The following is a 23,188-nucleotide window of genomic DNA, read 5'->3' on the forward strand; positions in this document are numbered from 1 at the left end:
ACTTCAAATAATTGTGGTTGTTATATCTTCTTCCCCCCCCCCGGTTTGTGTGTGTGTGTGTATGTGTGTGTGTGAATTTATATATTAATTTTTAGCTCCCTCCAATAAGTGAGAACATGTGGTATTTCTCTTTCTGTGCCTGACTTGTTTCACTTAATATAATTCTCTCAAGGTCCATCCATGTTGTTGCAAATGGCAGTATTTCATTCGTTTTTATAGCTGAGTAGTATTCCATTGTATAGATGTACCACATTTTCCGTATCCACTCATCTGATGATGGGCATTTGGGCTGGTTCCAACTCTTGGCTATTGTAAAGAGTGCTGCGATGAACATTGGGGAACAGGTATACCTTCGACTTGATGATTTCCATTCCTCTGGGTATATTCCCAACAGTGGGATGGCTGGGTCGTATGGTAGATCTATTTGCAATTGTTTAAGGAACCTCCATACCATTTTCCATAGAGGCTGCACCATTTTGCAGTCCCACCAACAATGTATGAGAGTTCCTTTTTCTCCGCAGCCTCGCCAGCATTTATCGTTCACAGTCTTTTGGATTTTAGCCATCCTAACTGGGGTTAGATGGTATCTCAATGTGGTTTTGATTTGCATTTCCCGGATGCTGAGTGATGTTGAGCATTTTTTCATATGTCTGTTGGCCATTTGGATATCTTCCTTAGAGAAATGCCTACTTAGCTCTTTTGCCCATTTTTTAATTGGGTTGCTTGTTTTCTTCTTGTAAAGTTGTTTGAGTTCCTTATATATTCTGGATATTAATCCTTTGTCAGATGTATATTTTGCAAATATTTTCTCCCACTCTGTTGGTTGTCTTTTAACTCTTTTAATTGTTTCTTTTGCTGTGCAGAAGCTTTTTAGTTTGATATAATCCCATTTGTTTATTTTTCCTTTGGTTGCCCGTGCTTTTGGGGTCGTATTCATGAAGTCTGTGCCCAGTCCTATTTCCTGAAGTGTTTCTCCTATGTTTTCTTTAAGAAGTTTTATTGTCTCAGGGTGTATATTTAAATCCTTAATCCATTTTGAGTTGATTTTAGTATACGGTGAGAGGTATGGATCTAGTTTCATTCTCCTGCATATCGATATCCAGTTATCCCAGCACCACTTGCTGAAGAGGCAGTCCCACGCATTTCTTTTCTCCAATAGTGAACATGCAGAAGGAGAAATCAAGAAAGCCTGCCCATTTACAATAGCCACCAAAAAAATAAAATACTTAGGAATTGAGTTAACCAAGGAGGTGAAAAATCTCTATAATGAGAACTACAAACCACTGCTGAGAGAAATTAGAGAGGATACAAGAAGATGGAAAGATATTCCATGCTCTTGGATTGGAAGAATCAACATAGTGAAAATGTCCATACTACCCAAAGTGATATACAAATTCAATGCAATCCCCATCAAAATTCCAAAGACATTTTTCTCAGAAATGGAAAAAACTATTCAGACATTTATATGGAACAATAAAAGACCACGAATAGCCAAAGCAATGCTCAGCAAAAAAAATAAAGCTGGAGGCATAACACTACCTGACTTTAAGCTATACTACAAAGCTATAATAACCAAAACAGTATGGTACTGGCATAAAAACAGACACACTGACCAATGGAATAGAATAGAGAATCCAGAAATCAACCCACACACTTACTGCCATCTGATCTTTGACAAAGGCACCAAGCCTATTCACCATCTTTTTGAATATAGCTAGTCTAACCGGGGTGAGAAAAGTCACTTAGCTTCTATTAGGCAGAGCATGCTCTAACAATTCCTTGAATTCTTTGTCCAGTTCAAGTTCTAGAACCTTTACTAAATATAAGACTTAATCTAGCTGCCTTGCAGTAGTAGCAGACTGGATCTCAAAATTCTTAACCTGCTTGGTTGTGACCCAGTTAAAGCAACCCAACCTCCTGAATTTAAAGGTTAGCTTCTTTTAAGTCAACACATGTGACTAAATACATGAAGTTCACAAAAAGTCCACCCAGTCTCCTGTCTCATAGCTGATGCTCTGTGCCTGGCATTGGTAGTGGTAGAGTTGATGGTAGGCTGCAGATTGTTACAGACAAGGCTAATGCTGTGCCAATTTTCTGTTGTGTTCAAGGTTGCAGCATTAGATCTGTTGGGTCTTCACATCTATTTCTGGAGTGATTTTTTGGCTTATTTGTTTGTTTTGGTTTAATCATGTGAAATTTCTAAACATCAGACTAGAAGTGGTTTGCAAAACTAAAAAGTTTAAATTTTTCAGTAGTACATATTCAGTTATTCCTCATTGATCACCACATCTAAGTTTTTCATATCAAGAAAGGGATTTTTATTGTTGTTAAGAGATACTTTCTTTTTTAGTACTATATATTTTGTGGCTTATAATTGCTGATAAACAAGTGAATATTTTTCTCTTTAATAGAATATGCACTACAAACAGACTGCACCACCAGCAGAGTATAGTCAATGTGAAACTTATAGAATACTTCTAAAATATTTCCTCAGGAGACAACTTTACATCATTGAGCATTTTGAGTCTCATAAATGGTCATATGGGGGGTATATAGTTGAGAGAACATTTATATAAGCGGAATTTTTGATCAGACTATTTAAAGATCCTAAGATGTTCTATGAATCCTTAATAAAAGACACATTTAGAATGTGTACAAATTCAATATAACAATACAAAACGGTGAATTTCTGACAGGATCCATTTTTCTCCTCCAAAATTTTACTATTATGTTTTTATTTATTGGAAGTGTTTATCTTTCCAAAGACCTCTGCCATGATTATATGGCTGCTATAATCTGCTCAATGTTTTATTGATTTTTCTCTATGTCTCCTTTTTTGTCATATAATAATATTTTCTCATGGAACATTCAATGCTCTAAGAATCACACACATTTACAGATAATTTATGTAAAATACCAATATTGATAAGTACTACTTTTTCTTGTTTTCCAGATCAGGAAACTAAAGTATTGAAAGATAAAGCTTAAAGTGCATAATACAAAGACAGTAAGTTGCTAGGACTTCAAGGTGAAGTGGAACTGTCATGAGTACAAACTGACCACACACGTCCTCCCAGTTGTACATCTCGCTCCTCCTGAGTTCCTCCCACCCGACCTTCTCTTCTGTTGTTCAATTTTATTTACTTTGATTTTCTTTTCTTGTTTTTTATTCTTTTATTACTTCTATCTCTCTCTGTGTCTCTTTCTCTCTTTCCGTCACTCTCTTAAGTACAGGGCCATGGTACAGGGTGAGAAAAACAAGAGCTCTGTGGACAAATTCATCCTGTTGGGATTCTCAGAATATCCACAACTCCAGATGCCCCTCTTCCTGGTGTTTTTGGTCATCTACACAGTCACTCTGGTGGGTAACTTGGGCATAGTTGTGGTCATAAAGATGAACCCCAAACTTCATACACCCATGTACTTTTTCCTCAGCCATGTATCCTTTTTGGATATTTGTTATTCTTGTGTGTTTATACCCAAACTGCTAGAAATCTTAGTCATGGAAGACAGAACTATCTCCTTCACAGGATGCATGCTACAATTTTTCCTTAGCTGTGAATTTGTGATTGCCGAAATGCTCATGTTAGCAGTGATGGCCTATGACCGGTTTGTGGCCGTTTGTAACCCCCTGCTCTACACAGTTGCTATGTCTCCTAAGCTCTGTGCTCTCCTGGTAGCTGGATCTTATACATGGGGTGGACTCTGTTCCTTGACACTCACATGTTCTCTTTTGGAACTATCCTACTGTGGACATAACATCATAGATCACTTTGCTTGTGAGTTCTCTGCAATCCTCTCCGTATCCTGCTCTGACCCCTATTTCAGCCAGATGGCATGTTTAGTCATTTCGACATTCAATGAGCTTTGTAGCCTCCTGATCATCCTCGCCTCCTATGTCTTCATAGTTGTCACTATCATCAAGATGCCTTCCACGGGTGGACTCAGAAAAGCCTTCTCCACCCGTGCCTCCCACCTGACTGCCATCACCATTTTCCATGGGATCATCCTCTTTCTCTACTGTGTGCCCAATTCTGAAAGCCGCAGGCTCCTGGTCAAATTGGCCACTCTGCTGTTCATAGTCATGATCCCCATGCTGAATCCCCTTATCTACAGCCTTAGGAACAAAGATGTGAAAGAGACACTAAGGAGGTTGATCAACTCCAAACTGCATTCTCACTCGATTTAATTCAAATTTATCTATTTATTCATTCATTCATTCATTCATTCATTATTATTTATTTATTTATTTATTTATTTCCCAACTGTGTTCAATTATTTCATATACATTATCAATGGTAGTTTATGTTCATTTTAAGTGAATATATGGTTATTCTTTGAGTGAATTAAATGTTGCATATGCCATGGTTTTTAATGTTTGGTTGAATACAACTTGAAAAGTTTTTCCCCCTAAAATACTGGTTTGCTATTTTTGGCCCTTTGCAATTTCAGGTAAATTTTAAAATGTTTTTTTCACACTCTGAAGTTAATGATGATGATGATGATGGTGATGATGATGATGATGGTGATGATGATGGTGACAAACAGGTAGATATTTGAGGGGCATTAGAATAAAATTGTAAAATTATTTTGGAAGAATTGACATATTTAAAATTTTTTCCCCAATCATTGAATGCAGTATAATTCTGTGTATTTAGGTCTACCTATTCACTCCTAAGTATTTCATATTTCTTAATCTAATATAAGCTTTTTATTTCTTAAAACATTTGTTTTTATTTGTGAGTCATCTATACACAACTTTTTTAAATGGGTTTTTTATGGTGATAAAATATATTTAACAAATTTGCATTGTTAGCTGTTTTTAAATGTATAATTCACAGGCACAAATTCCACTCACAATGTTGTGTAACCATCACCCCTATATATTTCCAAAACTTTTTATCATCCCCAGCACACAGTATGTAATTGTTAAACAGTAACTGCCTATTTCATCCACCCCCTGGTGCCTGGTAATTCTAATCTACTTTTTGTCTGTACATATTTGACTATTTTAGATATAAGTCAAATCATACAATATTTGTGTTGTATTTTTATATCTTTCTGTCTGGTATATTTTAATTAGCATAGTGTTTTCGAGGACCATCATGTTATAACATTTATTAGAACTTCATTGCTTTTCATGGCTGAATAATATTCCATGGTAGGTGTGTGTGTATAAATATATATACATATTTTGTTTGTTTAATTGTTGTTGGACATGGATTCTTCTTACCTTTTGGCTACTGTGAATAATTCTGCAGTGAAAACTGGCATACACATTTATTTTGAGTTCTTCTTTTCAACTCTTTTGGTATATTCCCAGGAATGGAACTGCTTAGTCATAGTTAATTTTATGTGTAGTTTGGTGACCACACAATGTCATATTCCCATCAGCAATCTACCAGTGTTCCAACTGGGCTCCCACATCCTTACCAAAACTTGTTATCTGCCATTTTTAAAATTATAAACATCAAAATAGGATGTGGGAAGTGGAAGACATACAAACAGGCAACAGGTACATGAAAAAATGCTCAACATCACTAATCATCAGGGAAATGCAAGTTAAAACCACACTGAGATATCACCTCACCCAAGTTAGACTGACTATGATCAAAAAGACTCAAATAACAAATGCTGGTGTGGATGTGGAGAAAGGGGAGCTCTTCCACACTGTTTGTGGGACTGTAAATTAGTACAGCCATTATAGAAAACACTGTGGAGGAGAACTGTACTTCTCCAACAACTATAGATAGAACTACTACACTATCCAGCAGTTCCACTTCTGGGTATATAGGCAAAGGAATGGAAATCATCAAGTGGAAGGGATACCTGCACTCCCATGTGCATTACTGCTCTATTCACAATAGCCAAACTATGGAACCAACATAAATGTCCATCAACAGATGACTGGATAAGGAAAAAGTGGTGTATATACAAAATGGAATACTACTCGGCCATAAAAATGAATGAAATTCTGCCTTTTGAAGCAACATGGATGAACATGGAAAAAAATATATAAGTCAAATAGGCCAGTCACAGAAAGAGAACTACTGCATGTTCTTACTTATGGGTAGGAGCTAAGAAAGAGGAAGGAAGGAAGAAAGGAAGGAAGAAAGGAAGGAAGGAAGGAAGGAAGGAAGGAAGGAAGGAAGGAAGGAAGGAAGGAAGGAAGGAAGGAAGGAAGGAAGGAAGGAAGGAAGGAAGATAGAAGCAACCACAATAATACATTGAACTTTCAGAAGAGAGATGTGATCTACGGTTACTGGAAGTCGCAAAAGGGAAGGAGGAAGGGGTTATAGTTAAAATTGGGTAATGGTTATGAAAATAATTATGATTTGTAATGATTTACATGCTAATAATACTAACTTGATCATCATATATTGTACACAAATACTGATAGTGAACTCTGCACCCAACAATTATATGTATAATCAACTATGTTTCAATTAAAATATAAATTTAAAAAGTATATTTCATTCTGCCCATTTTGTTAACTAAAAGAAATGTAACTAGAATAAAATTTATCAAAAACATGGGGAAGTAATTTCCTTACTTTTGCATTTAAAATAATTTCATATGCTTTATATTAAATTTTGGTCTGCATATCACTGTGGTTTTGAATTGCATTTTGCTAATGACTAATGATGTGGAGCATATTCACATGAGCTTATTGAACATTAGTATAACTTCTTTGGAGAACCACCCTTGCATTCTTTGGATAAATCCCCTTTGGTCATATTGAACATTTCTTTAATATGCTATTGGATTTGGTTTGCTAGTGTTCAGAATTTTTTCCTATATAGTCATAAGGAATATGTATCTGAAATTTTCTTGTTACAAACATCTTATGTGGCTTTGGTATCAAGGTAATGTTGGTCTCACATAATCAGTTATGAAGTATTTTCTACTCTAATTTTTTTAAAGAATTGGAGAAGGATTGGTGTTACTCTTTACTAAATGTTTGGTAGAATTTACCCATGAAATCATCTGGTAGTGGACTTTTCTTTGTTGGGATACTTTTGACTACTGATTTAATCTTTATTCTAGTTATAGGTCTGTTGAGATTTTCCATTTCTTCTTGACTCAGTTTAAATAATTTGTGCAATTATAGTAATTGTCCATTTCATCTAAGTTTATCTAATTGTCAAATGGCTGGTAGTTGTATGTTTAACTTTTTAAGAAAATTCCAGATTGCTCTCCGTAGTGGTTGTATCATTTTACATTCTCACTAGCAGTCTATGAAAATTCCAATTTCTCCTTGCCAACACTTAGCAGGGTCACTTTTTAAAAAAATTTTACTCATTCTTGTAGACACGCAATGATGTCTCATCATGATTTTATTTTGCATTTCCCCCAAAACTAATGATATTGAGCATCTTTTCATGTGTTTATTTTCCCTCTTTATTGTAACAGTTCTGTCTAGACTGGCCTCTTGGATCTGAACATATCTCCTGAAAAATAAGTTATTTCCTATATCTGAACCAAACTTTGTTCTTTTAATGTTCCGTTTGTTGTATCCCACTATACTTGTTGTGGTAAAACCTGACATATTCTACACACAAATCTATTTCCACATCAGTTACCTGACTTAGAGTATTTGGCATCTACCTTTCAAATACATTACTAATCTCGTACTTTGTATTTTTTAAAAAATAATACTATCCCCTAATCAAGGAAGAAGTTGTAGCATGAAACCTTAATGTTCCTATTTCTCTTAATTGATTTTTTTTAAAGCAAAATCTCTCAAACATCTCTTGGATCAGCTGAAGACTTTGGTTTCTGAATCTAAAGTCCTTTTTTTAAAAAAAATCTAGTTTTATTTTTATTTTTTTTTATTATACATACATGTGGGTTAAAATGCTGATTTTCAATACTTGTGTTCAACTTGTGGCGGTTAGATCAGTGTAGCTACCTTATTCATCATTACAGTACGCAATCGTTCTTTGTGCTCTTTGACCAATTCCTCATTAGCCCCTCTCCCTCTCCCCCTCCTCACCCCTCCCGTTTTCCACCTTCAGTTTTTTAAAAATTCAATGTATTACTGTGATTGTTGTTTCTTTCTTTCTTTCTCTATGTCTCTCTTTATTGTTCATTTGTTTATTTATGGATTCAGCTCTCAGTTACGGGTGAGAACATGTGGTATTTCTCTTTCTGTACCTGGGTTGTTTCATTTAGGATAATTTTCTCTGGGCTCATTCATGTTGTTGCAAGTGGTAGAATTCCATTTTGTTTAATGGCTGAGTAGTATTCCATTGTGTGTATATACCTCAATTTCGTTATCAGTCATTCATCGGTGGACATTTAGGTTGGTTCCAATGCCTAGCTATTGTAGACAGAGCTGCAATAAACATGGGAGTGCAGGTATCCCTTTGACCTGATGTTTTCCAATCTTCTGGATATATCCCCAGGAGTGGGATTGCTGGATCATATGGAAGTTCTACCTGTAGTTATTTAAGGAACCTCCATACTGTTCTCCATGATGGCTGTACTAATTTACAGTCCCACCGACCATGAAGGAGGGTTCCTCTCTCTGCACATCCTTGCCAGCATTTGTAATTCTGTGTCTTTTTTATAATAGCCAGTCTGATTGGGGTGAGGTGATATCTCAAAGTGGTTTAGATTTGCATTTCCCTGATGATTAGCGATGTTGAGCATTTTTTCATATACCTGTTGGCCCTTTGTATGAATTCCTTTGAGAAATGTCTATTCAACTCCTTTGCCATTTTTAAATTGGATTATTTGTTTTTTGCTGTAAAGTTGTCAGAGCTCTTTGTATATTCTGGATATTAATCCCTTGCCAGGTGCATATTTTCTTCCATTCTGTAGGGTGTCTTTTCACTCTATTGATTGTTTTTTTTTTGTGGTTGTTGTTGTTTTTGTTTTGTTTTGTTTTGCTTTGCAGAAGCTTTTTAGTTTGATATAATCCCATTTATTTTTTTCTTTTGTTGCCTGTGCTTTTGCGGTGTTATTCCTAAAGTTATTGCCCAGTCCTAAATCTTCGAGCACTTCCCCTATATTTTCTTCTAGGAGTTTTAATGTTTCAGGCCTTATATTTAGGTCTCTAATCCATCTTGAGTTGATTTTGGTATATGGTAAAAGATATGGATCAAGTTTCACTCCTCTACAAATGGATATACAGTTTTCCCATCACTATTTATTGAAGAGGCAGTCTTTCCCCCAGTGTATGTTCTTGGTGTCTTTGTCAAAGATCAGTTGGTTGCAAATACATGGGTAGATTTCTGAGTTCTCTATTCTGTTCCATTGGTCTGTGTGTCTGTTTTAATGCCAGCACCATGATATTTTTGTTACTACAGATTTGTAATATAGTTTGAAGTCAGAAAGTATAATGCCTCTAGTTTTACTTTTTTTGCTCAGCATTGCTATGGCTATTCAGGGTCTTTTGTTGTTCCATATGAATTTTAGGATTGATTTTTCTATTTTTGTTAAGAATGTCATTGGTATTTTGATGGGAATCATATTAAGTCTGTAGATGGCTTTGGGTAGTATGGACATTTTTACTACATTGATTCTTCCAATCCATGAACAAGGAATGTCTTTCCATCTCTTAGTGTCTTCTTTAACTTCTTTCAGAAATGATTTGTAGTTCTCATTGTAGAGATCTGTCACTTCTTTGGTTAGATTTATCCCTAGGTATTTTATATTTTTGGAGAGTATTATAAGTGGGCTTGCTTTCTTGATCTCTTTTCCTTCTAGTTTGTTGTTTGAGTGTAAAAATGCTATTGATCTTTGTATGATGATTTTGTATGCTGCAACTTTACTGAATTCATTTATCAGCTCTAAGAGTTTTTTGGTAGAGTCTCTTGGGCTTTCTCTATATAGAATCATGTCACCTACGAACAGGGATAATTTGATTTCCTCTTTACCTATTTGCATGCACTTTATTTCTTTCTGTTGTCTAATTGCTCTGGCAAGTACTTCCAATACTATGTTAAAAAGGAATGGAGAGAACAGGTATCCTTTTCTTGTTCCTGATCTTAAGGGTAAAGCTTTCAGCTTTTCCCCATTCAGGATGATATTGGCAGTGGGTTTATCACATATGGCTTTTATTATGTTGAGATTCCTTCCCTCTGTACCTAATTTGTTGAGAGTCTTTATCATGGAGGACTGTTGAATTTTGTAAAGTGTTTTTTCTGCATCTATTGAGATGATCATTTTTTTTTCTTGACTTTGTTGATGTGGTGTATCACATTTATTGATTGTGTATGTTGAACCATCCTTGCATTCCTGGGATGAATCCCACCTGATCATGATGTATAATCTTTTTGATATGTTACTGTATTCTGTTTGCTAGTATTTTGTTGAGGATTTTTACATCTAAATTCATCAAGGATATCAGCCTGTAGTTTTCTTTTTTTGTTGTACCATTGTCCAATTTTGGTATCAGGGTGATGCTGATTTCATAGAATGAGTTTGGGAGAATGGTTTCTGTTTCAATTTTTTGGAATAGTTTGGAAAGAACTGGTACTAATTATTATTTAAGGGTTTAGTACAATTGAGCAGTGAAGCCATCTGTTACTGGGCTTTTCTTTTTTGGAAGATTTCTGATTACTGCTTCAATCTTGTTGCTTGTCATTTGTCTGTTCAGTTTTTCTGTGTTTTCTTGGTTTGATCTTGGTAGTTTGTATATGTCTAGAAATTTATCCATTTCCTCCAGATTTTCAAAGTTGTTGGCATACAGTTGTTCATAGTAATCTCTAAAGATTCTTTGTAATTCTGTGGTATCAGTTGTGATATCCCCTTTTTAGTTTCTTATTCTTCTTATTTTGGTCTTCTCTCTTCTTTTGGGATCTATCCACCAAGAAGACATAGCAATCAAAACTACATATACTCACAACATTTGTGCACCCAGATTTATAAAGCAAACATTACTATACCTAAAGAAATAGATTTACATTAATACTGTAATAGTGGGAGAGCTGAAAATTGCCCTCTCAACATTGGACAGATCATCTAGACAACAAATCAATAGGGAAACACAGGATTTAAACTACACTCTAGACCCATTGGACTTGGTGGATACATATAGAACATTTCACTCAACAACCAGAGAATATATATTCCTCTTAGCAGCACATAGACCATTCTCCAAAATATATCACATATTAGGTCACAAACCAAGTATCAACAAATTTTTAAAAATTGAAATCATTTCATATCTTCTCAGATCACAATGGATTAAAACTAGAAATTAATAACAAATGAAACTTTGGGCATCACACAAATACTTGGAAATTAAACAACATGCTTCTGAATGATATATGGGTTAAAGAAGAAATCAAACAGGAAATGAAGAAATTTCTCAAAACTAATGATAATAACAGAACATCATATCAAAACCTATGAGAAAATGCAAAAGCAGTATTAAGAGGAACGTTTATCGAAATAAATGCTTACATCAAGAGAATAGAAAGATTTCAGGTAAACAAACTAACTTTACACCTCAAGAATCTAGAAAAACAAGAACAATCCAATCCAAAGGTTAGCAGGTGGAAAGAAATAATTAAAATCAGAGCAGAACTAAGTGAAATAGAGATCAAAATTATGATATAAAAGATCAATGAAATGAAATAAAAAGTTGTTTTTTTTTGAGAAGATAAACAAACAGTCAAATATGAGCCAGACTTACTAAAAAACGGAAGAGAGAAAACCCAAATAATGAAGTACTTTTTGGAGCTTATAAAATAAAAACTGAATGCTATGGGGAAAATAGAAGATAAATCAGGTAAGCGATATCCACACAGTTCTTCCTTGACCAAAAACTGCATGCAATACCAAATGAAATTTAGAAAATAGGAATTTAGAATTGCAACATGCCAGTACTTTGAATTAATCATATTAAAAGTGTACCATTATACAACATTAGTTACCTCTATGCTTTGTTTTGCTTTATAATCCATACTAAAAACCCGGACAAATAGGGGAAAAAAGTTTTCAACAGTCATTTTTCTGTTTTAAAGCAAATCTTTGTTTAGATTTTAAAAGTTATTTTCAGTGATTTAATCCCTGTGTTGATCTCAATTGAAATTCCAAGTCAACCAAATCGGTATAGGTTGGCTGTAGAAGCTCACATAGACTGCTTACTTAAACCTATGCAGGCAATTTTTTGCTACCCATCTCTTATTAAAAAATAGCTTACAGTATAGTAAACATCAAAAATAGTAAACATTAACTTTAATTAGCTGCTTAATTTTAGAGTGCTAATATGACTAAATATGCCCATTCCAGCTATATCACAATGTCTAATCTCTGAATAATTTGTGTTGTTTCAGTTTTCAACTGCATCTATGTATACACATGTTTAAAGATTTCTGCTCAATAAGCAACCATATTTAATGCCAGTTTTTATCCACTTGATTTGTGTCCACATGATTGGCAGATGAAGAAATCATCACAATGAGGAATTTGAAATTTTAGTTCTATGACCTATATGGCTATACTTTAGAATACATTTGGTCCTATAGTCACAGACAGGAGACACAAAATCACACCTTCAATAAGCTGGCTAAAAGAACTTATAAAAACTGAGGTGTATTTAGGAAAAAACAGGGTATAACAATAAAAACATATGGTAGAATGTAAAAATATGTAGTTATAATAAGTGCACTTCTAAACACATGCACATGCGGAAGAATTAAAAAGACACATCGACTACACACAGATTATTACAATAGACTTGAGGGTGGTATTGTTTTTGTCATTTTCGGAAACATAACCTCTCTGTAAGGATAAACTTTTATAAACAAGAATAACAACATGCAAAGAACATTGAAGAAATTTCATTCTAAATTAAACAATGGAACATTTCCTCTCATTATTTGGTTTTTAGCACATGATGACAAATTCAGTCATGATTCCCCAGGGTCTGGGTCTCCAAGGACAAGCAGTTATATGTAAAATAAACAGCATGATCATGGAATATAGACTCGTGGTCTGTCTCTTTATCAAGAGAGTCTCTATGCTCCCTACAAAATTTCTTGACAGTTAGAGAAATTCCATTACTTGGCTCCTTTATTAAATTACATTTTGCAAGAGGTACCAACTACCTTTAAAGGAATGGGAAAGTTTGTAAGAAAACTTCAATTGTGAGGGACATTGTGCATGCAGTTTATTAATAGTAGTGAGGAAGCCATCAATAAAAACAAAAAATATGAGGAAAATCTGCTTCAACGGTGGGCATCTTTCATTCTCATGTGAGGTATATTAAGATCAAGGTACTTTTTGGGAGAAAAATCTTATGCAATATGAGTTAGATAGAGTAGTATTTACTTAAGCTAATGGCACATATTCATGGTGCTAAACTCTACTTTCACTGTTCCTAAGATCATTGTATTGAATTTGAAAATAGATTCTTAAGCATTATTGGGAACACTAGGAATTTTAAATAAAATATTAAATGTAAGTTTTGTCCTCAAGAAATTTAATGATTCAGGAAAAATAAAGTAAAACACACAAATGCACACATACATAAAAATAGCAAAATTGCAAAGCATTTTGCAAATATTGTGATAGTATTGGTGCAAGGAAATTAGAGAAAGAAAAATAGTGATATTTGGATTCACCAAAAATGTTTTCTTAAAAGAGCTAATTAGGGAGCATGTTATTAAAAGATGATATGTATAACTCTAGAGAAAAAAAGTGTCCATTTTAGTGGGTTAGAAGAAAGAACTGTTTTTATAGGGTAAAATTTAAGAATATTGGTAGGAATACAACATTACATTTAGTGATAGAATACTTTGTATATATATTTCTTGGGGGATATTATAGAAGCCTATCTTGAATAATTTCAATTTGATGTATTTTATAATAAAATGCTTTCAAGAACACTTAAATTATTGTATTCAAGGCCATGAATAGTTGCCTTGTAGTGACACAGGGTGGCAAGAAACCTTGTATCTAAATAACAGTTGGTGACAGCGGGAATAAAAACAAAAAGACATTTTGGAATTCTTTCTTTTCATTTTTCTTGACTGCCTTTTCAATAGCCACAAACCTAAGATTATAAAAGGATAACCAAAAACCATCAGATAGTGATAGGAAAGCAACAAGAAAATGAAGATCATATATCGTTGGATGAAGAAATCAATGAGATTTTGAATTTAAAAGTTAGTATTAAATTTAAAACTAACAGAAACGAGGACAAACTCTGGGGCCATTATTTTTTTTTTTTCTATTTTAATGCCATGAGCATGAGTGAAGTTGGTTAATTCTCCCACCTCAAAACAAATATCATGGCTACTTTCACAAAATATTTAGCCCATAACATTATTTTAGTAATTATTGAGTTCTGTGTGCATTTTTCTGCACCTGTTTTATTTGTAAACCCATAAATATGCAATGTGGACCTTGTACTCAAAATGCTTGTGAGGCGGGTAAGAAATGAACACGTTTAAGTGATCTTGCACCCTTCTAGATTCTATGTCTCCCTGTATTTATTAAACTTAAAGCATATGCATAATACAGTGTGGGTACTCTACAGGAGCTGAAGTGAAAGTATATTTACTACTAGTTTAACAAATTGCCCAAATCATAACGGGGTATAGAAAACTGGAACAATCACTGATGGCCAATAATATTAACGGAAACTGAAGTTATAGTTAAGGTATTCTAGGAAGACACAGAGTCCTGAATTAAAGCAAAAAGCGTGGTCAGGGTCCATCCAATTAGAATGAGAGGCTGTACAGATAGCAATGGGAAATAAGAGAAGAATCAAGCAAAGCATAAAATATGATAATAATGCATAATCCTCAACTTTGTCCAAATATTGTAAGTATATAAACATGGGATTTGAGTTTTACCAGTAAACAATAGACACATTTTGGCATGGTAGTTTATTAGTTGACTCAGTTCAGATTATTAACTACAAGTTCTAAGTCTTAAGATTTATAGGAAGTTAAAGAAGTTTCCTGAAACTATTCCCTCTTAACCAGGAAAGAATTTCCTGCAATAGCCAGTCTAGTTCTTAGTACCAATATCAGCTCAGGGAGCTGATAATGTTATACTAGGAATATTGAATAGGCTGTCTGAGAGATTTAGTAATCAGTGCGAGAAAGTAAAACAAACAAACAAAAATGTTAAAGATGTTTGCCTAAGAAAAAGCAAGAAGACTAGGTAAAATGTTTTGAAATATATGAAAGTTTATATTGTGAAAGGGAGTAAATCAGCTTTATTATTTCCGAGAGCTCCAGAAATAGAAATATATAAGGACCTGAAGATTAGAGGAAAGTCAATACTAATATAGAACATCCTAAGATATAAATGCTGAAATACGGAATTTACTATGATGTTTAATGCTGTGTTTTGTTTAAATGACAGGGTTTGGGAGGAGTCGGTAGATATGAGGATAGGAGGTTTAATGTAAGGAGCGGTCAGCAGAAATATTGAAAATGAAGACTAAACATAAGGTATATGAGAGTAGTCAGGAATTCTCTGACTTTCACCTGCACCATGTCTTGTCTTGCTACAAGTCTTGTGTAGAGTCTTCCAGAAGGTCGCTTAGTTTATGTTTAGCAGAGCATGATTGACAATTCCAGGAATTCTTTCTAGAGTCCAAGTTCTAGAACCTTTACTAAGTATAATGGTTTAATGTAGCTGTCTTGCAGTAGTCGCACATTGTGTATCAAAATTCTTAACATGTATGTTCGTGACTCATTAAAAGTAGTCTAAGTTCTTGAATTTAACGAAAAGCCTTTTTCTTCAACACATGTGACTAAAATACATGAAGTTCACAAAAGGGCCATCAATCTCCTGTGTCAAGGGATGCTTGATCACACAGCTGATGCTCTGTGCCTGGGATTAGTAGTGGTAGATTTGATGGCAGCCTGACGCTTGTTACAGACACGGATAAAGTTGTGCCAGTTCACAGATGTGTTCAAAATGGGAATATCATATCTACTGGGTCTCCAAATCCATATCTAGAACCAGTCTTCTTTGTTTTTAGGCTTAACCATGTGAAATTTCTAATATTCAGAGTCCCGTTGGTTTATGAAAACAAAATATTCATGTTTTTCAATCTTACATATTCTTTCATTTATCTTTGACCACCAAACCTAAGTTTGTCACATCATTTTTTTTTTTTTGGTTGATTGTTTTTGTGTGAGCTAGTATTTTTTGTGGTTTATATCACTGATAAATAGCTACTTGTTTATTTCTGTTTAATACAATGTACACAACAGAAACACTGCATAACCAGCAGAAGATCATTGATGTGAGACTTTTAACAACATCTAAAGTACTTTCTAAGGAAACAGCTTTATGTTATTGAGCATTTTGTGTCTTATAAATGACTGTTGAATGTATGCATACAAAGTGGAATTTTTGATGAGACCACATAAAGAACAACTTATGTAGTTGTTCTATGAGCCTTAACAGCAGCATATACCTAGAATAGGTAAAAATTCATTGTATCAATACAAAATTGTGAATGTCTGACAAGATATATCATTTACAAGGCATTTACTATTATGTTGTTCATTCTGTATTAACTATATAATCTTCCATCAGGATTACATGGCTACTATGATCAGCTCAATGCTTTTCTGATCTCGCTTTATTTCTTTCTTGTTCTCATGTAATTATATTTTACAATGGGACATTCAATATTCTAAGTATCATGTACTTTAAAAGATAATTTATACAAAATAATAATATTAAGTACCACTGTTTTTTGAAAAAAATTTCCAAATAAAAAAATTAAGTAGTGAAGGATAAAGTTTATTGCCCATAATCAAAATGTTGGTAAGCTGTCAAGCAAGACTCCAAAGGAAGCAGAACATTCTGAATGCAAACTGTCCACATTTGTCTTCACTAGTTTACCATGAGCCTCTCCTGAGATCCTCCCACTCCACCTTCTCAAGTTTTGTCGCTCAATTTTTTTCCTTTTTATTTTTTTTCTTGAATCAAGGGCCGTGGGACTGCAGGAAAGTAACCAGAGCTCTGTGACAACATTCACCCTCTTGGGCTTCTCAGAATTCCCAAACCTCCAAGCACCCCTCTTCCTGGTGTTCCTGCTCATCTACACAGCCACTCTGGTGGGGAACCTGGGCATGATTGTGATTGTGAGGATCAATCCCAAACTCCATACACCCATGTGCTTTTTCCTCAGCCATCTGTCCTTTTTGGATATTTGTTATTCTGGTGTGTTTACACCCAAACTGCTAGAAATCTTAGTTGTGGAAGACAGAACTATCTCCTTCACAGAATGCATAATACAATTTTCCTTTGGCTGTGCATTTGTGATTGTGGAAATGTTCATGTTGGCAGTGATGGCCTATGACCGGTTTGTGGCCGTTTGTAACCTCCTGCTCTACACAGTTGCTATGTCTCCTAAGCTCTGTGCTCTCCTGGTAGCTGGAACTTACACATGGGGTGGACTCAGTTTCTTGACACTCACATGTTCTCTTTTGCAACTGTCCTACTGTGCATCTAACATCATAGATCACTTTGGTTGTGAGTTCTCTGCCTTCCTCTCTGTATCCTGCTCTGACCCCTACTTCAGCCAGATGGCATGTTTAGCCATTTCTACATTCAGTGAAGCTTGTAGCCTCCTGATCATCCTCACCTCCTATGGCTTTATCCTTGTGACTATCATCAAGATGCCTTCCACGGGTGGACTCAGAAAAGCCTTCCCCACCTGTGCCTCCTACCTGACTGCCATCACCATTTTCCATGGGATCATCCTCCTTCTCTACTGTGTGCCCAACTCCAAAAGCTCGTGGCTCCTGGTCAAAGTGGCCACTGTGCTGTTTACAGTTGTGATCCCCATGCTGAATCCCCTTATCTACAGCCTTAGGAACAAAGATGTGAAAGACACACTGAGGAGGTTGATCAACTCCAAACTGCATTCTCACTCAATGTAATTCAAAGAAACGTGTAATTTATTAATACCCCAAATGTGTTTCATTTTTTCATGTACATTGTTGATGATAGTTTTGATTATTTTAAATGAATATACAATTATTCTTTAAATCAATTAAATATTGCATTTTGTATGGTTTTCAGTGTTCAAGATGCCTTACAATGACCTCTGGTTATATACCCAGAGGAATGGAAATCATCATGTCGAAGGGATACCTGCACTCCCACGTTCTTCGCAGCTCTGTTTACAATAGCCAAGGCATGGAATCAACCTAAATGTCCATTGATGGGTGATTGGATAAGGAAACTTTGGTATATATATACACCGTGGAATACTACTCTGCCATAAAAAAGAATGAAATTCCCCCATTTGCAACAACATGAATGAGACTGGAGAAACTTACGTTGAGTGAAAAAAGCAAAGCACAGAGGAATAAATAATGTATGCACTCACTCATATGTGGGAGCTAAGAGAGACAGAAGGAAGGAAAGAAAGACCACAGTGGTGCATTGGACTTGTGGAGGGAGAGAATGTACCTTGGGCTATAAAGTAGAGTGGGGGAAATGGGGGAGAAGGAGCGAGGTTGGGGATAATTGGGTGGGGGACACGGGGTACAATCACAATTTGTAGTAATGGGCATGCTGTCTGTATGAATCTGGCCTTCACATCTTGGACATGAGGAGTGACAATTAGCTTTGTATCTCATGAATAATCATAACCAATTAAAAAGTAAAAATAAAAATAGAAACATCCAAAAAAATAACTTTAGTACATTCTAATTTGTTTCATCTTGGGTGGTTTTAGAAATAATTACTTTTAAAAAACTTCCCACTGGACACTATAGAAGCCAGGATAAAGAAGAATTAATCTATAGTTAAAGATTTTTGATGTTATGAATTAACTTTAACTTTTGCTGAATAAAATTGTTGCAAACACACAGGACAACTGCCTTTTCTGGGTCTGAAGCCAAGTCCTCATAACCAATTCTTTCAATGCAGAGAGTTTTATAAAACACAACTTTTGTTTCCCTTTTAAGTATCAATGTTATTAAGTACAAAATCAAGTGAAACCCTGAAAGGAATGTTTAACTACTTTGGAAAATAATTATAACTTTACTTTAAAAAAGATAGTCAAATTAGCCTGATTAAGACATGACAACTTTGTTGTTGTTGTTGTTGTTGACATATTTAGAAAATAAATAAATAAATAAATAAATTTCTTTAATTGAATGAGAAAGCAGATTTTAGTTGGGTTAAGCCCACACTATCGGAAAACTTGGCTGTGGAAGACAGAACTGACTTCTTTACAGAAGGCATCTTGCAAGATTTCCTTGTGTGCATATTTGTGGTAACAGAAACATTCATTTTTTTCATTGATGGCATGTGCTGCACACAGTTGCAATGCCCCAGAAGTCTTGTTTCCTGTTGAGTCATCACACTCCTGAAGTATGTTCTGTTCCTTGACATTCACCTACTTTTTCTGACCTTATCCTTCTGTTCGACTAACTTCATACATGATTTTTCTGTGAGCTGCTGCCATTGTTCTGTGTCTATTCTCCACCTGTGCCTCCCATCTAACCACCAGCACTGTCTTCCATGGAACCAGCAGTTTATTTACTGTGTTTCTAACTCCACATCTTGTGGTTCACGGTCAACGTGGCTTCTGACTTTTACACAGTGGTCAACTCCATGCTGAAAAAACATCAAAAGTCCGTGTTTGGATTAGGATTGTTAACATTGTATTAGTCAATGCACTTCACATGGCTAAGCCCAAATTCAAGGAACAAGGAAGTTATCTGTCTTTTGTGGAATTACAGCTAAAAGACAGTGGTTGTGGGTACCCAGAGGGAGAAATGAAGAACTGGCTTTAATATTTAATGTACCAAATATTGATTATAAAGTTTAACCTCATAGAACACATTTTTCCCTCATAATGCCAGGTAAAGACAACATGAATGGCTGGTTTGAATGTATTTTCTAATGATTACTTATTTATTTTTTGACATAAAATTATGACTTGTTGAGGTTAGAAATAAGAACTTGCCTTTGTTGCTTGTCATTTTCCAATGATGGTTAATGCTCACTAGGTAAGCAGAACATAGGTAGATATCCATTAGTCATATATCCAATCAAATCTATTACAGGTTGCTTTTATCCCTCCCAAAGATTTGTAATTTTATTTCTAAATAAAATCATATATCCCTATGTATATCACTGTTGATGGATGAATATAGGGATGGACAAATGGGGAGAAATGCAAGTAGAGAGAGATAGCAATTGTAGAATCTCTATATATGAGTATTTACGTATAATTCTTTCGACTTCTACATATGTTTGAATTTTTTCATAATAATAAACTTTTGCAGGGGGGCAGCCTACTACATAGCAGTAAAGAAGAATGAAACACTGTGAGTGAATTCCACAACATAAAGAAGAGCAAAAACAGCAAGACACTGAACACTGCATATTGTATGATTCTATTTCAGAGAATTGTCTGACAGAATACATTATTTAAGCCTTTAAATGAAATGTGTAGCAATCTTACTTTCTTAGAAAATGACTATCATCCCTGAGAGTAAACTTGTCCTACAAAGAAATCACAAATGTGTGAAATTCCACAGACTACTAGCCCTGTCCTTGGGCCTTTTCTTCCCTCTTTCACAATCAGATTCCTTTCTGGAAAAAAAAAGTTGCCTTGCTGACCCCAAATCTCTGCCATCTGGCATAAGATTCAGGTATCAGGATGAAGAAAGATTGTACCACATGGAGAGTCACCTACAGGGTGACATCCTTGTCAAAAGCTTGGCTCTTCCTCTCTCCTCTGGGAGACATTCCAGTTCAGAAGGCAAATCTCTCCCCTTATTCACCCTAAGATCATCCCATTCCAAAACTCTCCTATGTTCTGGCCCCTGGGTCACAGGTGGAAGGCACATCCATGCTTGTTCAGGAGCATTCTGGAAGGAGGTCCTGATGGGGGACAGGAGAGCCATCTCTGGCAACAGAGACCTGGCTGCCAGGTTAACCCCCAACCTCTACCAAGTTGTCTTTGACATAAGTTTGAAAGCAGCACCTCTTAGATGAGGGTATTATGGAAACACATAATGATTTCCTCAAAATAAAATTAGAGACAGACAAGAAATACAGGTGAATTAGGATCCAGGATGGCAAGACGACCTACACTGTGATAACTTGGGGCCCTTGTTTAAGATATCAAGTTTTCCAAGTTCCTCTTCAGACTTATTGAATCAGAATCTCTGGAAGTGATACTCTAGAATATGCTTACTTTAACAAGTTAAAACTGGGGATTCTCTTGCATAGGAAAGCTGGAGGATCAAGACTTCCTTGTAAAGAGTTCTGCAGAGGAGCAGGCCTTACATTCATCCCTTTACCCATCCATCCTCCCACCCCCCTATCTATCCATCCATTCACCTATCCATTCATCCACACCAATCTGCCACCCACCCACCCATGCCTCTATGTATCCATTCATCCATCCAACCACCTACCCATTTATCCATCCATGCATCCATGCATGCCCATGCATCCATGCATGCATGCATCCATTCATCTATCCATCCAGACATCCCTTAACTATATATCTGCTGAGTGTTATCTTTGCACCATGCAACAGACTGTACCTTCTCTAATTGTTAAAGACAAAATTTCCTTACAACAACTAATTTTACAAAGATCCACACTGACTTAGACATGAATATTCAATTATATAATCATCATCCCAATTATATAACCATTATTAAAAAAACAAAACAAAACATCTAGAGTGGTAATTTTCCCCATTTTTCTCACTAAACTATATCTTCTGTTTTCTGATATCACCATCGCTGTATGAAAGACTGTTCAGATTTTAGGAGAGCACGATTTGGAACACAAGCACTGGATGCTTGGTTTGAGTCTGTTTTTCAAGGAAACTTCTAGCTTTAGCTGAGAACACCCAAGTCCCATGGGCCTGTGGATCAGCGGGCACAGATCTATGGAGCTGATTACTTTCTGAGATGTCCAATTACAAGTGAGTAATTTCTTTTCCCCGAAGATATTCTGTGGAGAATATATATAGATTTTTCTGTTTCCAGAAAGCTAAAGGGATTCGGGTACCAAACCAATCCCCATAGGTTCTGTAGTTCTTTATTTTAACATAAAGTCTTTGAAAGAGGTATGCATGTATGTAATAAATAAAACTGAGGCAGAGATTCAGTAAAAGATGATGCTGGTTTAAAAAGAAGAAATAAAAATAAAACAGTTAAATAGAAAAGACCTCCCTCCCAAAGTTCCTGCCTTTTGCATTTACTACTGTACACCTGTACCAGAGAGACACCCAGTGGCTGACCACACAGTGAATTACTATGATTACTGTGCTGCACTGAGCTTTCTCATTAGGAAGCTCTCTGTCCCCTCCAGATTATAAGAATCTTGAAGGCAGAGACCATCTCTCTCTTTATCACCACTGGATCTGTTTTGAACTCAATAAATAGCTGCTAAATCATGAATATACAAGGGTACTTCAAAAAAGTTCATGGAAAGACTCATACAATCTTTTAATTTTATTTTTCCACAAACTTTTTATAGTACCCTCGTATTTCCTTCCATAGTAAAAATGTGACAAAATGAGACAATTGTTGCAATCTTCCAATGACTTTAAGCTAAAACAATGAATGATTTCCAATGGGTGACAGTCTCCTTTCATTATAAGCATTGAGTCTGTTAGAGTACAAGTCTAGATAGCTGAAGAATGAGTAATATCAGCCAGTCAATCAGCAGGAACACTGAGTTGGTTATGAAGGTATCAAGAGTCAGGCACTCCACTAGAAGATATAAAGTCCTTGTCCTATCATTTTCTGTCTTTCTTAGGTGGGGACAGGGGTGTGTCTTTGACTTATAACCCAAATTATGGCCAGTCTTGGGGTACAAGTCAAGGACAAGTACTAGCAATTCTCTATATGTAAACGTGGGTGTCCGAGATTTGTTGTACTGCCACTGTCTATCCTGCCTTAAGATCCACAATATAATCCCTTATCCCTTGTCCCAAACACATTTGACCTATGGCCCTTTAAACTAGTCTGGCCCACCATGCACCATATACCCATTAACTGATAGACCTTAGGCACAGATACCACTGGCATTTCCTTAAATCACCCAGAAAGATTTCCCCTCACACACATACCCTTTATTCTCAACCTTGTTTACAAATTGGAATCACCTAGGGAGTTTTAAAATGCCGTATGCCTAGGCTGTACCCTCACCCAATTAAATCAGACTCTCTAGAAGTACCCAGGTGCCAGGATTTTTTTTTTTTACA

At 35.5% G+C, this 23,188-nt stretch overlaps 2 protein-coding genes across 2 annotated transcripts; both read left to right on the forward strand.

The window, feature by feature from the left end:
• The first annotated feature begins 3,238 nt into the window (after positions 1–3,238).
• Positions 3,239–4,189, forward strand: LOC134377261 (olfactory receptor 1165-like). The gene has a single exon (XM_063095902.1). It carries the CDS (start codon positions 3,239–3,241, stop codon positions 4,187–4,189), a length of 951 nt encoding a protein of 316 aa, XP_062951972.1.
• Positions 4,190–4,522: 333 nt separating this feature from the next.
• LOC134376470 (olfactory receptor 1165-like) lies at positions 4,523–17,876 on the forward strand. Its single transcript, XM_063095007.1, has 2 exons — positions 4,523–4,548; positions 16,922–17,876. Exons 1-2 carry the CDS (start codon positions 4,523–4,525, stop codon positions 17,874–17,876), a joined length of 981 nt encoding a protein of 326 aa, XP_062951077.1.
• Positions 17,877–23,188: the final 5,312 nt, after the last annotated feature.

This window comes from Cynocephalus volans, chromosome 4 (assembly GCF_027409185.1).
Source record: "Cynocephalus volans isolate mCynVol1 chromosome 4, mCynVol1.pri, whole genome shotgun sequence".
In the NCBI taxonomy this organism is placed as follows: Eukaryota; Metazoa; Chordata; class Mammalia; order Dermoptera; family Cynocephalidae; genus Cynocephalus; species Cynocephalus volans.